This window comes from Brachycentrus maculatus, unplaced genomic scaffold (genome assembly GCF_059751285.1).
Source record: "Brachycentrus maculatus isolate JH-2025_06_01 unplaced genomic scaffold, ASM5975128v1 h1tg000267l, whole genome shotgun sequence".
NCBI lineage: Eukaryota > Metazoa > Arthropoda > Insecta > Trichoptera > Brachycentridae > Brachycentrus > Brachycentrus maculatus.
The window spans coordinates 176,750-197,397 of record NW_028281018.1 but is presented as its reverse complement, the minus strand read 5'-3'; the positions used below and the strand labels follow the sequence as shown (position 1 = coordinate 197,397).

The window sequence follows — 20,648 nt, the reverse complement described above, 5'->3', positions numbered from 1 at the left end:
TATTATGTATGTGACTTATGTATGTAATATTTGGGATTTTTTAAAGAAATAAATAAAACCAGGAAAATGCAGTCTAGCATCGCGTAATCTAGTCTGTCGGCTGGCGGCATGATGAGTGCGTGCAACGCGTAAGTGGTCCGCAGCGTCACGTGATCAGTGATCAATGATCAGCCATCGCCAGAATTCTCAGGTTTCCCGCGCAAGGCGCTGAGAAATCTAAATTACCTGACGGCCATTTGGTTTCACTTTTGTAATCGCCATTACGCAACAGCCATGTAAACAGAGCCGCCATGTTGTATATATAACTCGAGCAAGGGAACGATCAATTTTCTGCAAATTAAATTGTGAACCTTTTTACGTGCTTCATTATTGATTATTACAAGCAGGAACCGCACCTTTGTGATTATTCGGAAAATTGTAACTCGTGAAAATTCGATATGACGCACGAGACGTATGATATCGTATGACATTTGAAATTTAAAAAATAATCAAGCATAATTCGTATAGTTGAAATAATTTTTAGTACCTATAAATGGAAGAAAATTGTTCTTAATAAATCCAATCAAATTAAGAATTATAACCTTAATAATTAAATATCGAAAACAGTTTAACAATACACATGTAATTTATTTATTAAGGCAATAGTTTTTTTACCTTATATTATACAAAATAATGCGTAATAATCATGGCAAATTGTTTAAAAATGTAATGTAGGAGTATTTTTTATAAGTTTGATAAAAAAAAAACAGCAAAAAACACATCGCTCACGGCTTTCAACAACGTCATATATCAATAATCGTCAATTTTCAGTTGTCCATGTTTTCGGAATGTCCAGAAAATATACTATATCCCAGTAAAAGCGGCATATTTTTAACTTAATATTTACCCACTACAGGGCAGAAAGTGTTGATATTGCATTTTGAATAAAATGTATTGTTTAATACTTTTTTTAAATATACTAAATACTTTTCAAATGGAGAAAAAACATTCAGGTTTAACCTAAAAAGATCTGTTGCACAGTAAAAAGTTCAATAAGTGGCTTGATATTTATTTTTAATACATTTTATTATATTTTTAAACTTACTCTAACTTACTTTAACTTACTCCTGAAAAATCAAGTTTTTATATATTTGACGTTGTTGAAAGGAGTGAGCGACATGTGAAATTTTCATAATAACATTAATAGGCTCAGAAAATAGGCATTTATTAACTTGATTTATTAACCTGGATTTTCATTCTGACCCGACGTGGTTTATATACCTCTATAATCAATTATATGAAGACAAGGTGATCAGTCCTGAGCTTCAGATTGTTGACTTTACAGTGAAATATATATATTCAATGGGATACTGTGATGTAACTGAAAGAAAAATATTTCTGTCTTTTTTGGGAAAATTATAATTGGGATTTTACCAGTACTTTCCTAATTTTTTATTTATATTTTATTATTTGATCATATTATACTTATGTTATTGCTTAGCATATAAAATAAAATAAGTTCATATTTTGTTTATTAAAAGCATTATTAACATTGTTGTATGGTAATATAACACTCTCCTTATCATTCATTGTTCACTTTGTGTAATACCACTTTTATAAAAGTGTTATTACACAAAGTGAACGATGAATGATAAGGAGAGTGTTAAAATCAGTTCAATTTATCCCTTCTCATGTATTGTAGGAGATTATATTATTTTTCAAAAACAACAAAGCAGAAACATTTCTTAGAATTCTGACAAACTTATAAATAAATGTAACTAAATCTAAAATTTTGTTACATTCACTTAGTACCAAAAAACGTGTGATTTGCAATCGGATATGAAACACATGGTACATTTATGATTATTCATAAGGTATTATGAAATTGATGAGAATTCTATTTATCAAATTATATAAGTTTTCCGTTTGATAATCTCTTCGTTTCCTTGTAAAAAATATATAATATTTACGTCTACGATATGCCAAGATTCTTAACCTTCCATGCTCTAAAACGAAAAATCTCGAAACGATACTTTTTGAAAAAGTTAATTAACACCAATCGCCATAAAAGAAAATAATGATTTTGGAAAAATTTTATAGCACCATGTTCTTTAAATATTATTTAAAGGGCGGATGTTTATTTTAAAACAAAACAATAATGAAAGTTATGTCGAAGGATTACTTTTCTTTCGGTACAGTGTCTTGTCAAATTTGTCGCATCTGTCAAATCTTGTTCGGATTCGTTAGAGTCACATAGCAATCGAACACAATTTTAACACACTTAAAAAATATAATAGCGAGCTAAAATAATATTTTAACAATCATGTACCTATTTAAAAACACATTTTTTGAGGAGGTGAGAAAGTGAGACTAAAGTTATTTAGAAAAATATTTTGTAAAAAAAATTTTAAAAAAATATATTTGTAATAATTGTGCATCCCTGAAGATGACAAGGTTCTTATCGGAAACCTGTTGGAGAAAAGTACCAAAAATAAAAGTGGCTAAAAACGAAGCTCTAGTTTTATTTTTTAATGTATTAAGCATGTTTTTATTTTATAAAACCACTTTTTCCCAACCAATCTGTAATCAAATTTAATCACAATACTAGTATAAAGTTAGAAAAATGGAAATAGATCACCAGACGTAATGTAAACAAACTGTGTAACACATTTAATCGGCCAATATTCGCATGCTAACGTGTTTTTATTTTTAACTAGATAGTAATGTTTGCCACACGATTTTTATGCAAGGAGAATTCGTTGCGGGAATACATAATAGATTCAGGTAGCTTAATGGAAGGACAGTGCTATCAGTGGCGGCGGTTGTACGCGCAAACAGGGATTCCGAAGATACAGTACAACCTCGATATAACGGACCTCTATAAAACGAACTTCGGATATAACGAACGAAAATTCGGTCAAATGTAAAAAAAACGTCCTGTTAATATTAGGTATACATGCTTAAATTCAAGACATGTAAACAATTTTTAGAGGTCATGATAATCACGCTAGCACTAGATTTCACACAAAATATGGTATTTTTGTGAGTTTATTTTTATTGCACCAATCTGGAAGTCTTTCCAGATATTTCTAGTATGTAACAGTCGTTTATGTGACGAATCGTTTTGGTAATACATTGTTATTGATAGTGACGATTATTGTAAGTGATTATTTTTATTAGTGTATTCTTTAGTGTTATTGGACATATTATTGTTATTATTGTCTAATAATTATAATTTTTTTATAATAATTGTAATAAAAAAGATAATCCTTTCCTGCTCGTAGACTTCATCTAGCCGGAGCGATAGTATATTAGGGGATTTCCTGATATAATCACGCTAAGGCTTCGACGCAGCTCACTGGTGTTTTCCACGCTAGCCAGGGATTCACGGTTTTATTTGTGTTTTTTTATTTAGATTTTTTTAAAGTTTTTTTTATTTATTTGAAACGTTTTTAATAAAACTGACTTTCGGCTTTAAAGAAAAATTATCATTAATAAAATTCAGTTGGCTTCCGGCAACGCATAGAGCCGACTGTCGGATCACGCCCAATTTTTTTTTTTTTAGAATATGAATAGAAAAAATATTTCTCTCTAACTCATGTTAATAACTCCTTTCAATAGCTCTTTTCTTGTCAAAAACATATATTTATTTCGAAGAAAATCTTATTTTTTCAATCCAAAAAATGACGTTAAAAAAAACAAATACTTCAAATGTTACCCGGGTTTAAAGAAAATTAAGTTGCCATTTAACTACTAGGCAACTATTTAACTTAACGGACATATAAAGAGTTATTAGTCCGTTATATCGATGTTGTACTGTACTTGTAAAAGCATTCTTATCGCGCCAAAGTCTGCACACAGTCGTCTGCCTACAAGGAAGGCGTATCTCGTATCTCCTTGCAAGTTGCCTCAGTCGGTTGTGGTGGTTCGTGCAAGCCGGTCGACAGCGCAACAGTTGGCCGTTATCGAGACATAAGTGATCATTACCGTCTGGTATAACTCTATATTTCGAGGTGTTTCTTCAGTCGCGGCGATATGGCACCTAAGAAAAATGGTGCCGCTACTGACAGCGGACAAAACTACTCCTTCCCTTACATGAGGGAAGTCAACACCAGGACTAATTGGGAGAACTTGAAACTGACTTTGTGGGACCCTACCGAGAGGACTGTTTTAGGCAGGGACAAAAAAGGATGGGGTGAGTTTATTTTTTCTTCTTCGTGGCTACATTCCAACTTATCATATTTGTAGACTGCTGGGGTCATCTCTCCTCGTCCTCAGGTTGTAGATCCTTCTGTCATGGACAACGTCACATAGGCCATGTCTCCGAACCATGTTTTCTCTTTGTAGCATCCGTGAATTTATAATTTATTTAAAACTAAAAAAAAACAATGACTCTGATAAAGATAAAACTAGGATTTCATTTATTAAACGCGGTAAATGTCTGCCTCAGTATTGGTTTAAGCGCATAAAAAGTGCAAAATAAATATGTCATCTTTAACTTATTATAGGTGTCTCAAGCTGATATGAAACGTCTATCGTTCCTCTATACGAAAGAAGATGGAGGTCTGAGCATCCTTGGGCTTACTTACTACCTTACATTTGGATGGCTTTAGCGATCACCTTATACACTTGTGCAACGGTCACCATTCTGCCCATTATTGAACATCCATGTTGCATTAATTCTTGGAACCTGTATATATGCGGTGGTCTCGAATGCTCAGACTTCCATCTTCTTTCATATACAGAGGAACGATACACGTTTCATATCAAGTTGAGAAACTTGTAATATTGACATCTTATATGTAGGGTGTATAATCCAGTGTCTGATATAATAAAATAAAATTGATACTAGCCACCGTGCTACTTCCCCGCAAGGAAAGGCAGAGAGAATATAACGCCCCACCACTCTGTCTTTGCAAACATTCTTATTCTTTTCTACATTCATACATCTCCTCATACATACCCGCCGATTAATCCTGACCTGACCGCTTTCAAGTATTTGTAATACTTGATCATGACATGTTTTTCTCGGTCTTTTTCTGCTTCTGTTTCCAACTACGTTCTTCCCATTTTTTTACCTCACACATTCTCGTTCTTTCCTCACTCTTTTTCAACATACGTTTCTTTATCTTAACCATGCTTATCTCAGCCTCGAATTCTCTCATTTTTCACCATTCTAACTTTTTTGTTTAGTTATTTATTATTGTAATATTTATTTAATATCACCCTGGTACATGAAAAGCAGAACTGATCATTTTGCCTTCGTACAATTAACGATTGAGCTAATACTGCGTGGATACAATGTAGTGCCTTGTGCACCATTGGGTACGGATGAGGCTTAGAAGAATAATAAACGTTTGCAAAATTAATTAAGATTACCAGGTTTTTTATATACTTATATAAAAAAGATCGTTGAATATTTTTATATGTCACATACACGAGTTTGTTAAAACTGTAAAAAAACTCATCTTATTATTTATTGTAAAATGATAACGCAAAGTTTTGATAAATATACCTAAGCAGAAACACGGTTAGCGTCGGTTTCCGATAACCTATAAAATTATATCCAATGTAAAAAGTAAGTTGATATAAAATTATATCTTTATTTCAAGTACCACGTTTCTTATCAATGTAAAGATATTATATATATATATATATGAATGTCGTGATGCATTATTTCTGTTGATTTACCAAAAATAAATTATTCTTCAGATTTTCATATCCGAGTTTTGCTGAAACAACATTTTTATCATTTGAGCAAACTAAACCTGTTTTGCAAGATTTTCTCATAATTTAAAGTATGTGTGTGAATTTCGAATGATAGTATTTATGTATAGTACGTACCTAAGCATAATTTCAATCTGCATTTAAAGATAACTTTTGCTTGGTAAATATCACTATTAATTAAAATCTACTATGATGCATGCATGTTTCGCCATATTCAATCCTATGAAATATTTCGCTCCTTTCAAGAATTTCATATTTCAAAAATCGTCAATTTTCATGTTTTCGGGATGCCCAGAAAATGTACTATATCTCAGCAAAAGTATTTGTAACTTAATGTTTACCAGCTACAGGGCAGAAAGTGTTAAGTTTGCATTTTGAAGAAAATGTATTGTTTAATTATTATTTAAAATATACTAAATATTTTTCAAAAGGAGAAAAAACATTTAGATTTTACCTTAAAAGATCTGTTGCACAGTAAAAAAGTTCAAAAAGTGTCTTGTTTTTTAATTTTTAATTCATTTCATTTTATTATTAAACTTTAAAAATTATCTCCTGAAAAATCAAGTTCGTACACTTACTAATTAATTTTTAAATTATATTGTTTTAATATTTGCTTTTAAAAATATATTAAATAAAAATATAAAAATTTGCAAAATTAATAATATTTTTGGAAATTTTGAACATTTAAATATCATATTGTTATGAAATTTAAAAAAAAATGTTTTGTCTGAAGTTTCTCACTGAAAAATGACTATCATTTTTGTCTACCAGTTATGAGTTTCTTCAGACAGCCATCATATAGTGTTTGTCCTGACGAAGAGACGGACACTTTACCGGTAGATAAAAAAACTTGGAGAGTGATTTTGTAGTCACATAACTAACAATTTGATAAAATCTCTGACGTTTGATTTGACAGTTTGATATTGTCTCTGAAACATGAAAATTATATTTTTTAAATTTTGGTAAATAAACACTAAGGGTGCTGTGAGTGTTGCGAATAATACCTAATAGAACCGAATAACGCTGAATGAACCCGAAGAGATTAATGAAAAAAATATCAATTGTAGTGCCCCATGCATCATTTACTGCGGATGAAAATCAGAAACAGCCCGAATAATACGGAAACAGGACGATACATTATTTATTCATGTCATCGTGCAAATAGTTGGCTGATTTCCAGCTTCAAAAAATCGAAATATTTGTTAGCCGAGGATTTATTCATTAATGGGATTAATATCTAATTGAGGAATTGAGTTGTTTTGTACAAACACAATTAGCCTACAAAGCGTCTTTTGTATACAATCGTCTCGTGATTATCATTTTAATTTAATAAGCAAACTATCTTCAAAAGCGTTTATGATGCACACTGTGAACACTTCAAAAAGTCAACAAGCTGAAGACATTCTGCGTCATAAGTGATAATAACTTTTAATATGCACGCATTAGTATGTGCTTCTATTATATTTTACCCTACTCGAGTTTTACGTAGATTTTATAAAATAATTATTTTCGCTTAAATGTTAAAAATATTAACATTAGCATTCTTCTTTTCAAATCTTTCCTTCTTTCTTCAGTTTCATTCCCATGTATTTCCTTTACTATAACTTTTTGCTTGCCTCTTTATATCATCTATCAAATTTACTCCACTCCCTATTTCCAAGAATCTTTAGAGCAGGACTTGAACCTTAATGATCAAGTACACACCGCGTCTATCTGTTGCTGTGTCCTATGCACCATCTGGCTACAGTTAGGGGCCGAAGAAAGAAAAAAGTAGGTAACGACTATCAGTTCTCCAGTATATTATATGAACGTAAAGAAACGTATTGAAACGTATTTTGCCTAAAACGTTTGTTATATTTTCTCATTTATATTTCATTTGTATTCTCAGTTATATTTTCTCATTTTTTTTCGATAAAACATTCAAGAAATTAAATAAAACATTTTTATATATTAAGGTTGCAGAAATCATTGTAACTTCATTTTAAAAATTTATATATATATATATATATATATATATATATATATATATATATATATATATATATATATATATATATATATATATATATATATATAAATAAATATATATATATATATATATATATATATATATATATATATATATATATATATATATATATATATATATATATATATATATATATATATATATATATATATATATATATATATATATATATATATATATATATATATATATATATATTTTATTTATTATTTTTTTTTTTGACATTTTTCATATTTATTTAATTTTCACATTTTGAAATCTGAACATAGATGAAGCATAATATGGAAGTCTGGGTATTTATAGGGCTTATGACCTGTCATAGACTGGTAAAGTGGTCACTTAACACACGTGCAAATTTCACCAATGGTTTATCAATCAATAACACACTACATTAATTTTTGGAACTCCTAGATATATTGATCAATCTCATGACACAGTACATATGCAAAATAAATCCTAAAAAGAGAACTCACTCAAACACACTCTAAATGTATTTATATTATTTTATTTTACTAGTTACCGTGTTTAGTAGTTACTGACATTAATCTCATATCGGTAATAATTTCCACGCATGCAAATGCACATCACTACAATAATCTATTAAGTATAATTATGTACCATTTTTTTCGACCACTTACATAATAAACGTGATATTATCTCTCTTATCGCTTAAGACGTACTTAATAAATGGTAAAATCAATCGGATTTTATTTTAAATTGATCTATTTGTGGCACTTTCCTATAACCAGTATTTACCAATTACGCACGAGTAAAAATTATCGACTTATCAATAAAATGATATCTAACCCAGATTCCGATATTTACGTCAAATTTGTAAAATATGACGTTGGTAATTTTCACATATCGCTCACTCCTTTCAAGAACGTCATAAATCAAAAATCGTCAATTTTCAGTTGTGCATGTTTTCGGAATGCCCAAAAAATGTACTATATCCCAGCAAAAGAGGCATATTTTTAACTTAATATTTACCCGCTACAGGGCAGAAAATGTTGTTTTTGCATTTTGAAGAAAACGTATTGTTTAATTATTGTTATAAATAAATTAAATATTTTTCAAATGTAGAAAAAACCTTCAGGTCTTACCTAAAAAGATCTGTTGCACGGTAAAAAGTTCAATAAGTGGCTTGATATTTATTTTTAATACATTGTGTTATATTTTTAAACATTAAAATCGTTCTCCTGAAAAATCAAGTATTTTGATTTATGACGTTCTTGAAAGGAGTGAGCGATATACGGGTTGTAATTTTAATACTTAGATTAATTTTTATCATTTACTAAATGATTAAACATATAATCCCAAATTTGGTTATCACTCTGATCAATAACGTGGCACGTTTATATTAATTACTACCTACTGCTTCCAGCAATGGTATTTGAGTTTCCTTCGTATATTTTAATGAAAACTACGTAGTATGATACCTACCATCAAATGTAATGGAATATATCTAGATATATTACATATTGACATCTCAACAGAGGTGAAGGATAATATGATAGACTGGGTATTTACAGGGCTGACGACCTGTTATAGGCTAGTTTGAGTGATCACTTTGCACACGTGTAGCATTCATTATTCTACCCATGATTGACAACAACACTACTAAAATTTCGGAAGTTGTATTTATATATCATTTTATTTCACATGTAAGTTCTAGGCACCATCTGTTGAGTTGAGAAAGTTTGTTTTTTTTTTAATTTAGTAGAGACCTTCATGAAATGTATGCTAGATCCTTACCGAATTATTTTACATATTATATGTCACATAAATTTACCTGTTATTTTATCCTCAATATTTTGGATATGACAAACTTCTCCACTTCTCACAGAGTTATTTTTATAATAAGTAGAAATATTTATTTAAAATCACGGCTTTATATAATTTTTAAGTGAATATTTTTTAAGTTTATTGCTCTTCATTAAAAATAATGCATACGCATAGAACTCTCATCAAGGGGATATTCGCAGACACAGAATTCATTCCACCGAAGACCACTGGAGAGGTCACATGTCTGTTCTCGCCCGATTTAAAAAAATAATGTGTTTTGTAATTTTTTATTTTATTTTATTAAATACAAAAAATATTTTTATAATTTTTTCAATTCCTTACCTTTCAATAACTCTTTTCTTTTCAAAACCATTTATCATAATTATTTTGAAGAAAAATTTATGTTTTCATTGCAAAAACGGTGTCTTAAGAAAAAAAAACAATTACGTAAAATGTTACCTGCATTTAGAGAAAATTAAGTTGCGACTTACTGGGGCCTTATTAAATATTCTAAACGAAGTCTCGTCTAAAGAGTGAACTTAAAATATGTAACTAGCTGGTCATTACGTTAATTTATGAACCTCACTTATCAAGCGTTAACAACGATCACTTTTTTTCGACCATTTTACATTTCAATGGGTCTCGTTTGACCGGTCCTAGTATATACTACCTCAGAAAATATCTATACCAATCCGGATGTAAGTGGTAATTATAACGTAATATGGCTTATAGTTCAACCTTACTTATTTTTTTATAATTTTTAGTTAATTTAACTAACTCGAGATTCCTTTTAAAATGTAAATTCCTCGACTTTCGAAAACCTGAAGTCGATTTATTTAGTAATGAATTTAAAAAAATATCATTAAATATTGATGTTCTCTAATTCCTGTATAATTTCTACTATAAAGTTCTCAATAATTTTATTATTTATTTATAAATTAAGTAATTAACAAAATGCTAAATATTTTCATTATTGTTTGTATTATAACATTTACAATTAGAACGAGAAAATTATTATAATTTTTTATTTATTTTTATTTAATTTCATCAATTGATTCGGCATCACTTTGTGGTAAAATCTATACATTTTTAATTTAAGTTTTACTTAGTAAATACCATTATTTCTTAAAATTTACTGTGACACTGTTTCAATGCATTCCGCATCATTTTACGGTGTTTGTTTACGGAAACATGTGTCACAGTGGATTTTAAGAAATAGTATTATTTACTGAGTAAAACTTATATTAAAAATATTTTTATTTATTTGGCATCACCCAGTGAGAGAATGTTTCTGCCAGTGTCAAGTCTTATTTTTATTTACAAAATAATAAAATAAAATAATATTTTTCATAGTTTCAATGCGTTTATCAGCTTTATCATTTTAGAAATTATGACCCCTGAAATCTAAAATTAGTTTCCGAAAGAAAAGTGGATACTTTTGTGGGGAGTTGGATTCTTGCCTGTGTATATTAAATTTAATTTATTATTACGAGATATGTATCTCCTTAAAATAAATTGAATATATTATGTGATCGTTAGTTATATAAATAATACTTGTATAATGTTGGCTGTGTACCTAAATATTTTAAGGTATTTTACTTATGTTTTGTACATAATACTCATTTTATTACTTCCAAAAAACGTGATGGCTCTTATTCCCATACATAATATAAACGTATCCTATTATAGATATTCCCAACTCCTGATGTATATGCAATCTTTGAAACAGGACCAAACAGTTACAATTCTATTATTTTTTTTACATTCTAGATAACATCTTTTTACATCCTTTGTCGGTAAAAACGATATATTTTTTGTGTAATATTACTATTACAAAATGAAAAATTTCAAAAATATTTTTCATGCAAACTGAAGTATGTTTATAATATAAAGTCAAGATATGTGTAATATTATAATATCTTTATCTATCATACTATATTTTCCAAGAATACAGATGAATGTTATTAAGATGTATTTACATGTCTTATTTATGCAGCTTGTTTGACTCGTGTAGAATTTAAGAATACGTTCAGCTGTTTGGAAAACGTCAATTGAGGGGCAGAAATATTTGTTGTGAATTTAGAAATAGATATTATATACTTAGTTAAAGTATGTCGGGTTGTGGTCTTGAAGTGAGTGTCAGAGTTTCTAGGTTCGAGCCTACTCTAGCGAAACATTTAAAAATAAAAATTATGAAATTTTTCTTGGTACAAAATACATATTTAAATAATACAAAATAGTTGGTAAATATACAAAAAAATTTAAATATAATGTTTCCTCGACTCGACTGTCAGTGTTTAGTTATGGTAGAATGGTGTATAATAAATTAATTATATATATATATATATATATATATATATATATATATATATATATATATATATATATTTATATTTATATAAATGTATATATATATATATATAAATGTATATATATATATATATAAATGTATATATATATATATATATATATATATATATATATATATATATATGTATATATATATATATATATATATATATATATATATATATATATATATATATATATATATATATATATATATATATATATATATATATATAATAAAGTGATAACTCAAACAACCCAAATGATCAGACATCGATATAACCTTTTGTTACTGTTAAGATTTCTATAATATGTTCTTGAAACAATACTTCAAGGGTACAAGCAAGTATTTGTAGGTATGTAAATATTTGGATACTAAAAATAATTATAAATTTAAACATGTGTTACATATTTTGAATGACTTTGTTTTGCTGAGTATGAACTGTACAGGAATACAAAACTAGGAGTTTATTTTTAGTGGCGAGCATACAAGAAGGTCGTATCTATTAGCAAGCCCTAACCAATTGCAAATATTGAATGTAGGTATAAATGTGTTTATTCACGTGAATCCCGGAAATCAGAAAAGGTCCATGTCAACTGCTAGAAAATAATCAGAAGACAAAAAAATTACAATTTATACCAATTCTTATAAGATAAGTAACTATATGTTTTGGAAGAAGTAATATGTATTCTGAAAAATTTGGTTTAATTAACGAAAATTAAAACATTATTTTCAACCACTTCTATTTTTGGTGCTTTTTTTCAAACCGGTTTCGACAAGCATGTTGTCAACTTCAAGAATGGAGAGATCAAAAATGAATGTGGTTAAAAACAAACTTTAATTTATTTTTATAAAGCTTATAAAATGTGCCACAATTTATCAGTGACCAACATTCAAGATTTTGGTTGAATTTTTTTAAATTAATACATTCAAATTTTAGTTTGTTGTAAGATATTGCAATAAGCCCTCTAATGTACATATATTGTTCAAGAAGGAAGAATTTTAAAATACACTACTTTAATAATGTCCACCTGCATAGTGCGCTGGTTACATCGTCTGACCACCATGCTAAAGATCCCTTCTTCGATTTTCAGGGGTGTCAAAAAAGTATATATTTTGTTTAATTCTAATATTTATTTTATATGTCCCAGGGCTGACACTTCACTGATCACCTTGCCGTCATAAATTAACCATTACTTACGTATTAATGTGTATTTACACATAGCACATTCATATGTAACATAAACACGGATGTAACATAAACCAAGTATTATACTATGATGTAAAATATATAGCTACTGAAGTTTGAATATAAAATTACACTTTATAAGAATGATACACAATGATTCGGTAAACATTTTGTTGACTTTATCAACTGTGGAAACATAACCTCTACCATATGTAAATGCAAATATTAGTCCGACCTACATATATTGCCATCGGTTTTAAAATCAAAATGATCAAACGGTCAGTATTGGAATTTTATTTTATTTAAGTCAATTTTTTATATTGTTCTCAGAAACTGTTCGTGTACCCCACAGATTTATTCGATCAAACTTGATTTGAAAGTTTTCCGGTATTATTTATTTTTCGATTTTTCTCTGTCTTAAAATCCCTAATTTCTTCATTCCTATTTCCATATATTAATAAAAACAAGTATAAGTAATAATATGTCCGCCTCCGTAGTGTAATGGTCAGCACGCTGGGCTGCCGTTCTGGAGGTCCCGGTTTCGATTCCCAGGGGGCGGGTCAAATAAATATAAGTGATTTTTTCACTTTAATATTTATTCAATTTTACCCTGGACTGGTACCTGAGGTGGGGGGCTGATCACCTTTCCTTCATGTGTTAACGATCAAGATCACACTACGTTTACATGATGCAGTGCCCTATGCACCATTGGGGTGCGAATAAGGATTGGAAAGAAAAATAAGTAATAATAAAATAGCAATTTTCAATTTTTTTAAATTTTAATATAAAATCATGATACAAAAAACACAGAAAATTTTTATAATTTAAACATGATTACGTTTTTTAAAACATTTTCTTATAAACCTTATTATTCTTATAAACCAGCGTATGACTGGTTAAAAGCTCTGTAAATACCCAGACATCCAGATTCTTTCTTATCTATGTTGAGATGTCTAAGTAATAAATAATTTGTTTATATGTGTAGTCAGGTACTTAAATAGGAGTAAGTTTACATGGGTATAGCCAGAAAGTCAAAATCAAAATTATGTATTTTCCATAGTTACATTTTATGGTTACTGTACATCCCATATTGCTACTGAATAAAACCCTATTATAGACTATGGTTGACATATTAAAAATGCATCATCTCATTGTGTTTCAATGTCCCGTTATATTTTTAACTGTCATGATTAAAAATTTAATTACGAGAGACAGTTTAAATATTTGCTTATGTGATAACAGTTACGATATTTGAATTTATTTTAATTTTAATTGCTTTATTTTAATTTCCGTCTATATCTACTTACAATACTCAGTAGAGAGTCGCACAAGGTTAAAACTAAAAACATATTATCTAATCTATAATAAATATAATCTAGAACTTATCGAAGGTGTAAGTACATTATTTTAATGTCTTATTTAATGCCTTATGTTGTGCTTTGAAAATGGAAGATAAAATGTGAGCGTTTTTATTTGTATGCCTTCTTTAGTTTTATGCATTTTTCGACACTTCATTGTCTATGGACGTTTTAGAAAAAAGGTCCAGGTTTTTGTATCAATAATTGGCCAAGGTATGTCTGATATGACGACTTGTTTCCTCACCCTTTTTCAGCACGCTCGCCTATTATTTGTTGTTTATAATGTTGATATTTTATAAAACTGTTGTTTTCATTAAAAAAAAACTACAGAAGAAATATATTATTAACATCATTTTGAGTGTTTCTAAATACAGGTTCCCAAATATGTTTTTTTCTGCTTTCAGTTGTCAGTTGTTTCTCAGTATATTAAAATAATCCGAGGCTCGGATCGTGCAAACAAATAAAAGGGTATCTGCTAAATATTTTTTTTCTGAATCTAACATAGATGGCTGTTGTGAATTCATATGTACTGTGTCATGAGATTGATTAATATATCTAGGAGTTCCGAAAATATGAGTAGCGTGGTTCTCAATCATGGGTAGAATGGTGAATGTTACACGTGTATAAAGTGATCACTTAACCAGTATACAGGTCGTAAGCCCTATTAATACCCAGATTTCCATATTCTTCCTTATCTATGTTGAGATGTCATAACAAATGGCTAATATAAAACTACATAAAAAATAGCTAATACAAAACTGCATAACAAATAGCTAATACAACACTACAAAACTACATAACAAATAGATAATACAAAACATTATCCACGTGGAGATAATAGACAGCGTTAAAAAATATTTTTGCATGATTAAAATTCGATTAGATATAAAGGTCAATTAAACTAAGATTTCATCTCGTACTCACGTAAACTAGTAAACACGTGTGGTATAGAACAAGTAGGTATATATGTACATAATTGTGTATCTAAAAAAAATACCATTTCATAATCAGCGGAGCAAGAGTTGCCGGTTCTATTCTGTAACTGCAAAACTAATTTAAAATATATTTATTATAAATTGTTGAGAGTGTCTGTGAATTATTTATCATCTTTTTTTTTAATAACTCAGTGTTTATATTTGGATTGTAACAATCTGCTACGCTTAGTATTTCCTTTAATAATAACATAATTAACAGAAGTTGTATATTTATTTTGTATAAATAAGCAGATAACGTAAGCAAGCTTTGGTTGCGATGGAGACCTAGCCTTCAAATTATAGATATGATTTTGCAAATGAGCAAAAATAATTCAGGTATATTGTAAGATATATGAAAAATATCCTTCTATTTACGTTTTATATGGTCACGTGGTATATGCAATACAAAGTGACCCCAAAGAGCTTAATTTGAGGGACCAAGGTCACCGCACGTCTGACACTAGCCTTACAACTATTCCGAGGAATAAATTAAGGAAAGCTACAGGCAGACGGTCTATTTCAGAAATAAGATTAAGAATTACGTATCTGAGACATCTGACAATGGAGTGCTAACTAGCTATATTGTGTATATATAGAAGAGTTCTTTAAGGTGGTATGGACAAGTAGAGCGAATGGATAACGAGGAAATGACTAATAAAATATATGTGGCGAATGTGTGAGCGATAACAGAACGAAGACGGCCGAAAAAGACTTCAGATCAATCAGAACCTAAAATCTCGTGGTGTCAAAAGTCTGCGTAATCGGAGAGAATGTATGACTAGATGTATGGATATGAAAGAAGCGAGAAGTTATATCAGGACAAAATAGTGTGGCGTTCCATCCTCTCTACCTACCCCTGCGGGAAAACGATATGATGGTAGTAGTAGTAGTAGTAGTAGTATATTTAAAGGATTAATCCGCAAAGGATTAAGAGGCTTGTTTGCAGGTATTATATATAGTAGGGAAGGTAAATGTGAAAAATACATCAAAACACCCAGACCAATTGAACATAAATCTTTCTTGGATTTATTTTGCACTTATCGAACCCGCGACGCCAGTTTCGCAGTCGAGTTTCTACCAAACTACGCCACGGCGCCTGTCTTATGGAAAAAGTATATCAAGCTTTTCATTGTATGTCAATAATTTTGCAATATAAGATCTTTGGGTTGTTTATACATACATATATATGGAGTATGGCAGTGGGTGTTATCGACAACGAACGTAACGGATAAGAATGAAGAAAAAAATTCTTAGAAATTCCAGTTGTTGTTTTCTTAATTCCAGTTACTGAAATACGGCACTAACCCGAATCAGAATGACTCATGTTGGGATAATTTTATAAACATTACTGTGTACATACTTACAGAACAATAAAAGTCTGCTTTTAATTTACTCTTATTTCGTAGATTAAATAAATCTTGAATGACTGCTCCTTGCCACTCTTAATCTGTTGCGAGGGACTGATAAGGTGAGAATGTTAAGATATGTATTATGTAAATAATATTTAGTAGTAGGAACGTTTAAATTTGGTTTGTGATAGACATGTGCAATCGATTTAAAAAAAACGAATTGATAACGACTTCTTTAAAAGAAGTCGGTTTTTGGATTCGACCATTTAAAGCCGATCAGTGCAACAAAAGACATAAATGGATTATTTTGCAACTGCTAGAAAAAATACAAACAACTCTCTATAATTCCATACACATCACTCCGAACGAATATACCACACTTTACCAAATGTGACTGTAATTATAAAATTATTTTCTGTCAAAGAAAATCACCCACAAATATGGGTCACTTCCTTTGAATGCCGGTAATAAAACGGTTTTCGGTAATAAGTAGTTTTCCAAAAATCGCTAATGTTTTTGAGTTAATTCGAACTTTATTTCAACAAACTTCTTAAAAATCATCAGATTCATCCTTCATATTAGGTAAGTGTTAAAATTAAATTGATTATGTTTGTTTTGATTTTAATAAAATATACTCTAAATATCATAATAAAGTTGCGCTTTAATTGATCCCACTGGTAAAAAAAGTGTCGTTTAGAATTACAGTAATGAATGTCATTGTGGTTTGTAAGATATGAGAAAGGAAAAAATTTGGGGGCGCTGAAAAATAATTGATTTTCAAAGCGGGCGATAGACGAAATAATTTTGAGAACCACTGATGTAGAGGATGTTTAACTCGATTTTTCTCTCGAGTGAAAAATATCTATTGAGTCGCGTTTCTCGCGAAGGTTTCGAAAATACTCATCATCGTTATGTAACGGTGATGAGTATGTATTGTTTATGTAACGATCAAATAAAAGAGATGTGTGTAATTCTGAAAGAATTGTGTTTTGATGAACTGACGCCATTGATACTTGAGTGACTGACGCGATAGGTTTGTAATCATAATAAAAGACTGGTCGCCAGACTGTGAGTGCCTTTCATTAGGTTCAGCAACATGCCAACAATTGATATTTGGGGAGAGCTAGGAGGCTACATACTTGTATTAGGGGATGAATAAGACACATTCCCTCCACTCACACACGCCTCTCAAGTAACCCACAAACCAAATTATATACATTTCTTATACATTTCTTATACATAGGTATACATTTCTTTGGGTGGCAACTGAATTACAGTATATAATACCACGTATTATACTGTAAAGCCGAATAAATAATTTGGGAAGGGTCTTTCGTACATTTAAATAAGTATCCTGCTAAAATAAAAATAAAAGCTTACTCAAATCAACCCCATAAATGCTACACTGAACTCACACATGAAACGACGTGTGAATTCTATAAAATGTTAAATGATATAAATGTTTCTTGAATGTTTTCCGCGGATACTTTGTGGCACATTTTATAAACTTTATAAAACTAAACTTTGTTTTAACCACTTTTTATTATTATTTATTATTAGTACACTTTAACCAACCGGTTTCGACAAGAACCTTGTCGTCATCAGAGTTCATTAAATTCTAAAACATTAAAATACTCATAGTTAACTAGATTCCCTTACCAAAAAATTGATGATGTTCTTGTCGAAACCGGTTATTAAAGTGTACTAAAAATAAGTTTTTTTTAAAGTGGTTAAAACAAAGTTGTTTAATTTTATAAAGTTGATATAAACGTATACGACTTACAAAAATTTGAGTTGTGTTGCTGTCAATCATGAGTAGAATGGTGAATGTTACACACATATAAAGCGATCATTTAAACCAGCCTATGACGGGTCGTAAGCCCTGTATTTACCCAGATTTACATATTCATTTTCATCTATATTGAGATGTCAAAATATTGATGTTGATGTGATGTCAAAAGTAAATATAGCATAAACGTCTAATATAACTGATTTTTTATTTATTCAAAAGCTAAATATTTGTAGTTACAAAACATAACTAATAACAAATTAGCTGGAGTGCTGGACTGATAACCTTGTTGTCATATAACATAGTTTAAGATCAATTTTACACCGGTCGATCCAACCCTTTGCCCTTAGCTCAGCCTTGTGCGGATATATTTTCCAATTTCCTGTATAAGGTTTATAACTGTTCCCCAGTTTAGTAATTATGTAAATATATAGATTTTAGGTAAAATATCTTACATAATGTAAAATTAAAATCATAAATATAAGTAACTTCATTGCTAACTAAAAATCATAGAATTGTATAAACTATAAACAAAATTTGAGTCCATAATTACTTGAAAATATAGTTAATCTAAACATAAGGAGTAAACCCACTCACACTTAAAAATAGGGTATAAAATTTGTAAAGTTGGTGTCTAAGTAGGAATATGATAAGCGGTGTTGCATAAGCCGTAGCTAGATTTAAGAATCACATGGACGTTAAGTAATTCTAAGGTTTACGAACGAGACCATTGAATATTTTTTTAAATTTTTTATTTTTAATTTAGCATATATATTTACATATATGTACATACGTGAATGTAAACTGAAAAACCATGTCATATACGCAATGCCATCAAAACATAATCATCTTCTTCTTCAAACCCTCATCCGCACTCGATGGTGCATAGAGCACTGCATCATATAAACACAGTGTTATCTTGATCGTTAACACTTGAAGGAAAGGTGATCTATCAGCCCTCCGCTTCAGCTACCAATCCAGGGTAATATTGAATAAATATTAGAGTGAAAAAATCACTTATATTTATTTGACCCCCCCCCCCTGGGAATCGAACATGGGACCTCCGGTACGGTAGCCTAGTGTATAAAATGACTAAAACTCACGAAAGCATTTTTTTAAAATGAGATAAAAGGGGAAAAATTAGTATCCAAATAAATATCTATCTAATATACTGGTTTAGATTCTTAAATTAGTAAGTGAAAAAAGTAAGCAAATATAATATTATTCATTTTAATTATACATAATTCATTATTTCAAATACCCGTGAGGCACATGGTAGCGTGTGGAGGCATCTCGCCCGTAATTTTATGTAGATTACAAATCTCCAAATGATGTGTTAAAAATCAAGTATGGTAATATTGTATTATGAATGCCTAATTGTGCTTTGCCTCGTGATGACTCGTTAAATTCAACAGGTTGGTTACTTAAAAAGAATTATAATAATGCTTGTTACGGTTTGAAAAAATATATTTTTTTGTTTATTTTCATAATCACGATGTGTACTGACCTCAAACGTCACTCATATTTATTAGCGGAACAAATTGAAATAATGATCTTTGATTTACAATAGAAACTACTCATTTCCATACTACATAAACCAATCCAAAAAGTTGTATGGTGTGTGTAACTTTATTTAGATTTATGTAGGTACAAAATTTTTAAAGTTTTTGGAAAAAAATTGGGCATCATTTAAGTTGTTATAATTGATGACAAAACACTTGTTCCACTTTTAGTTCATTAATGTAAACACAAACTATTGTTGTCTCCCAAAAATTATCACTGCACGTTTTAAAACTATTTCTTAAGTACCTAGAATTGGATAGCTACATAAGGACAGTCAGTCCATTTAATCTTCACATTCGTTTGAAAATGCCATAACTAGGCGAAACGATTGTCACAATATTAATTTTTGTGTGTTTTTTTAAAATAAAATACAACTTAGTAGACTCAAAAAATCTGTGTGTGATTTAAAAAATAATACATAAATTAAAATGGAGTTCTACAAATTAAACACCAAATCAATAAATAAACACGAACATCTATGAAAACTACAAGTATTGTCATCAACAGGGGGAAATACAATATTGTGTGTTCTTATTCGAGTGTTTTTTTTTAAATA

The 20,648-nt window shown here is 29.5% G+C and overlaps 1 protein-coding gene across 1 annotated transcript in view; it reads left to right on the top strand.

The window, feature by feature from the left end:
- The first annotated feature begins 3,890 nt into the window (after positions 1-3,890).
- The window catches only part of LOC148305630 (sodium/potassium-transporting ATPase subunit beta-1-like), a 36,792-nt gene continuing 20,034 nt past the window's right edge, over positions 3,891-20,648 (top strand). The window contains exon 1 of the mRNA XM_088266397.1: positions 3,891-4,174. Coding sequence (XP_088122523.1) covers positions 4,015-4,174 — 160 coding nt within the window. The 5' untranslated portion in view covers positions 3,891-4,014. The remainder of the gene's footprint in view (positions 4,175-20,648) is intronic.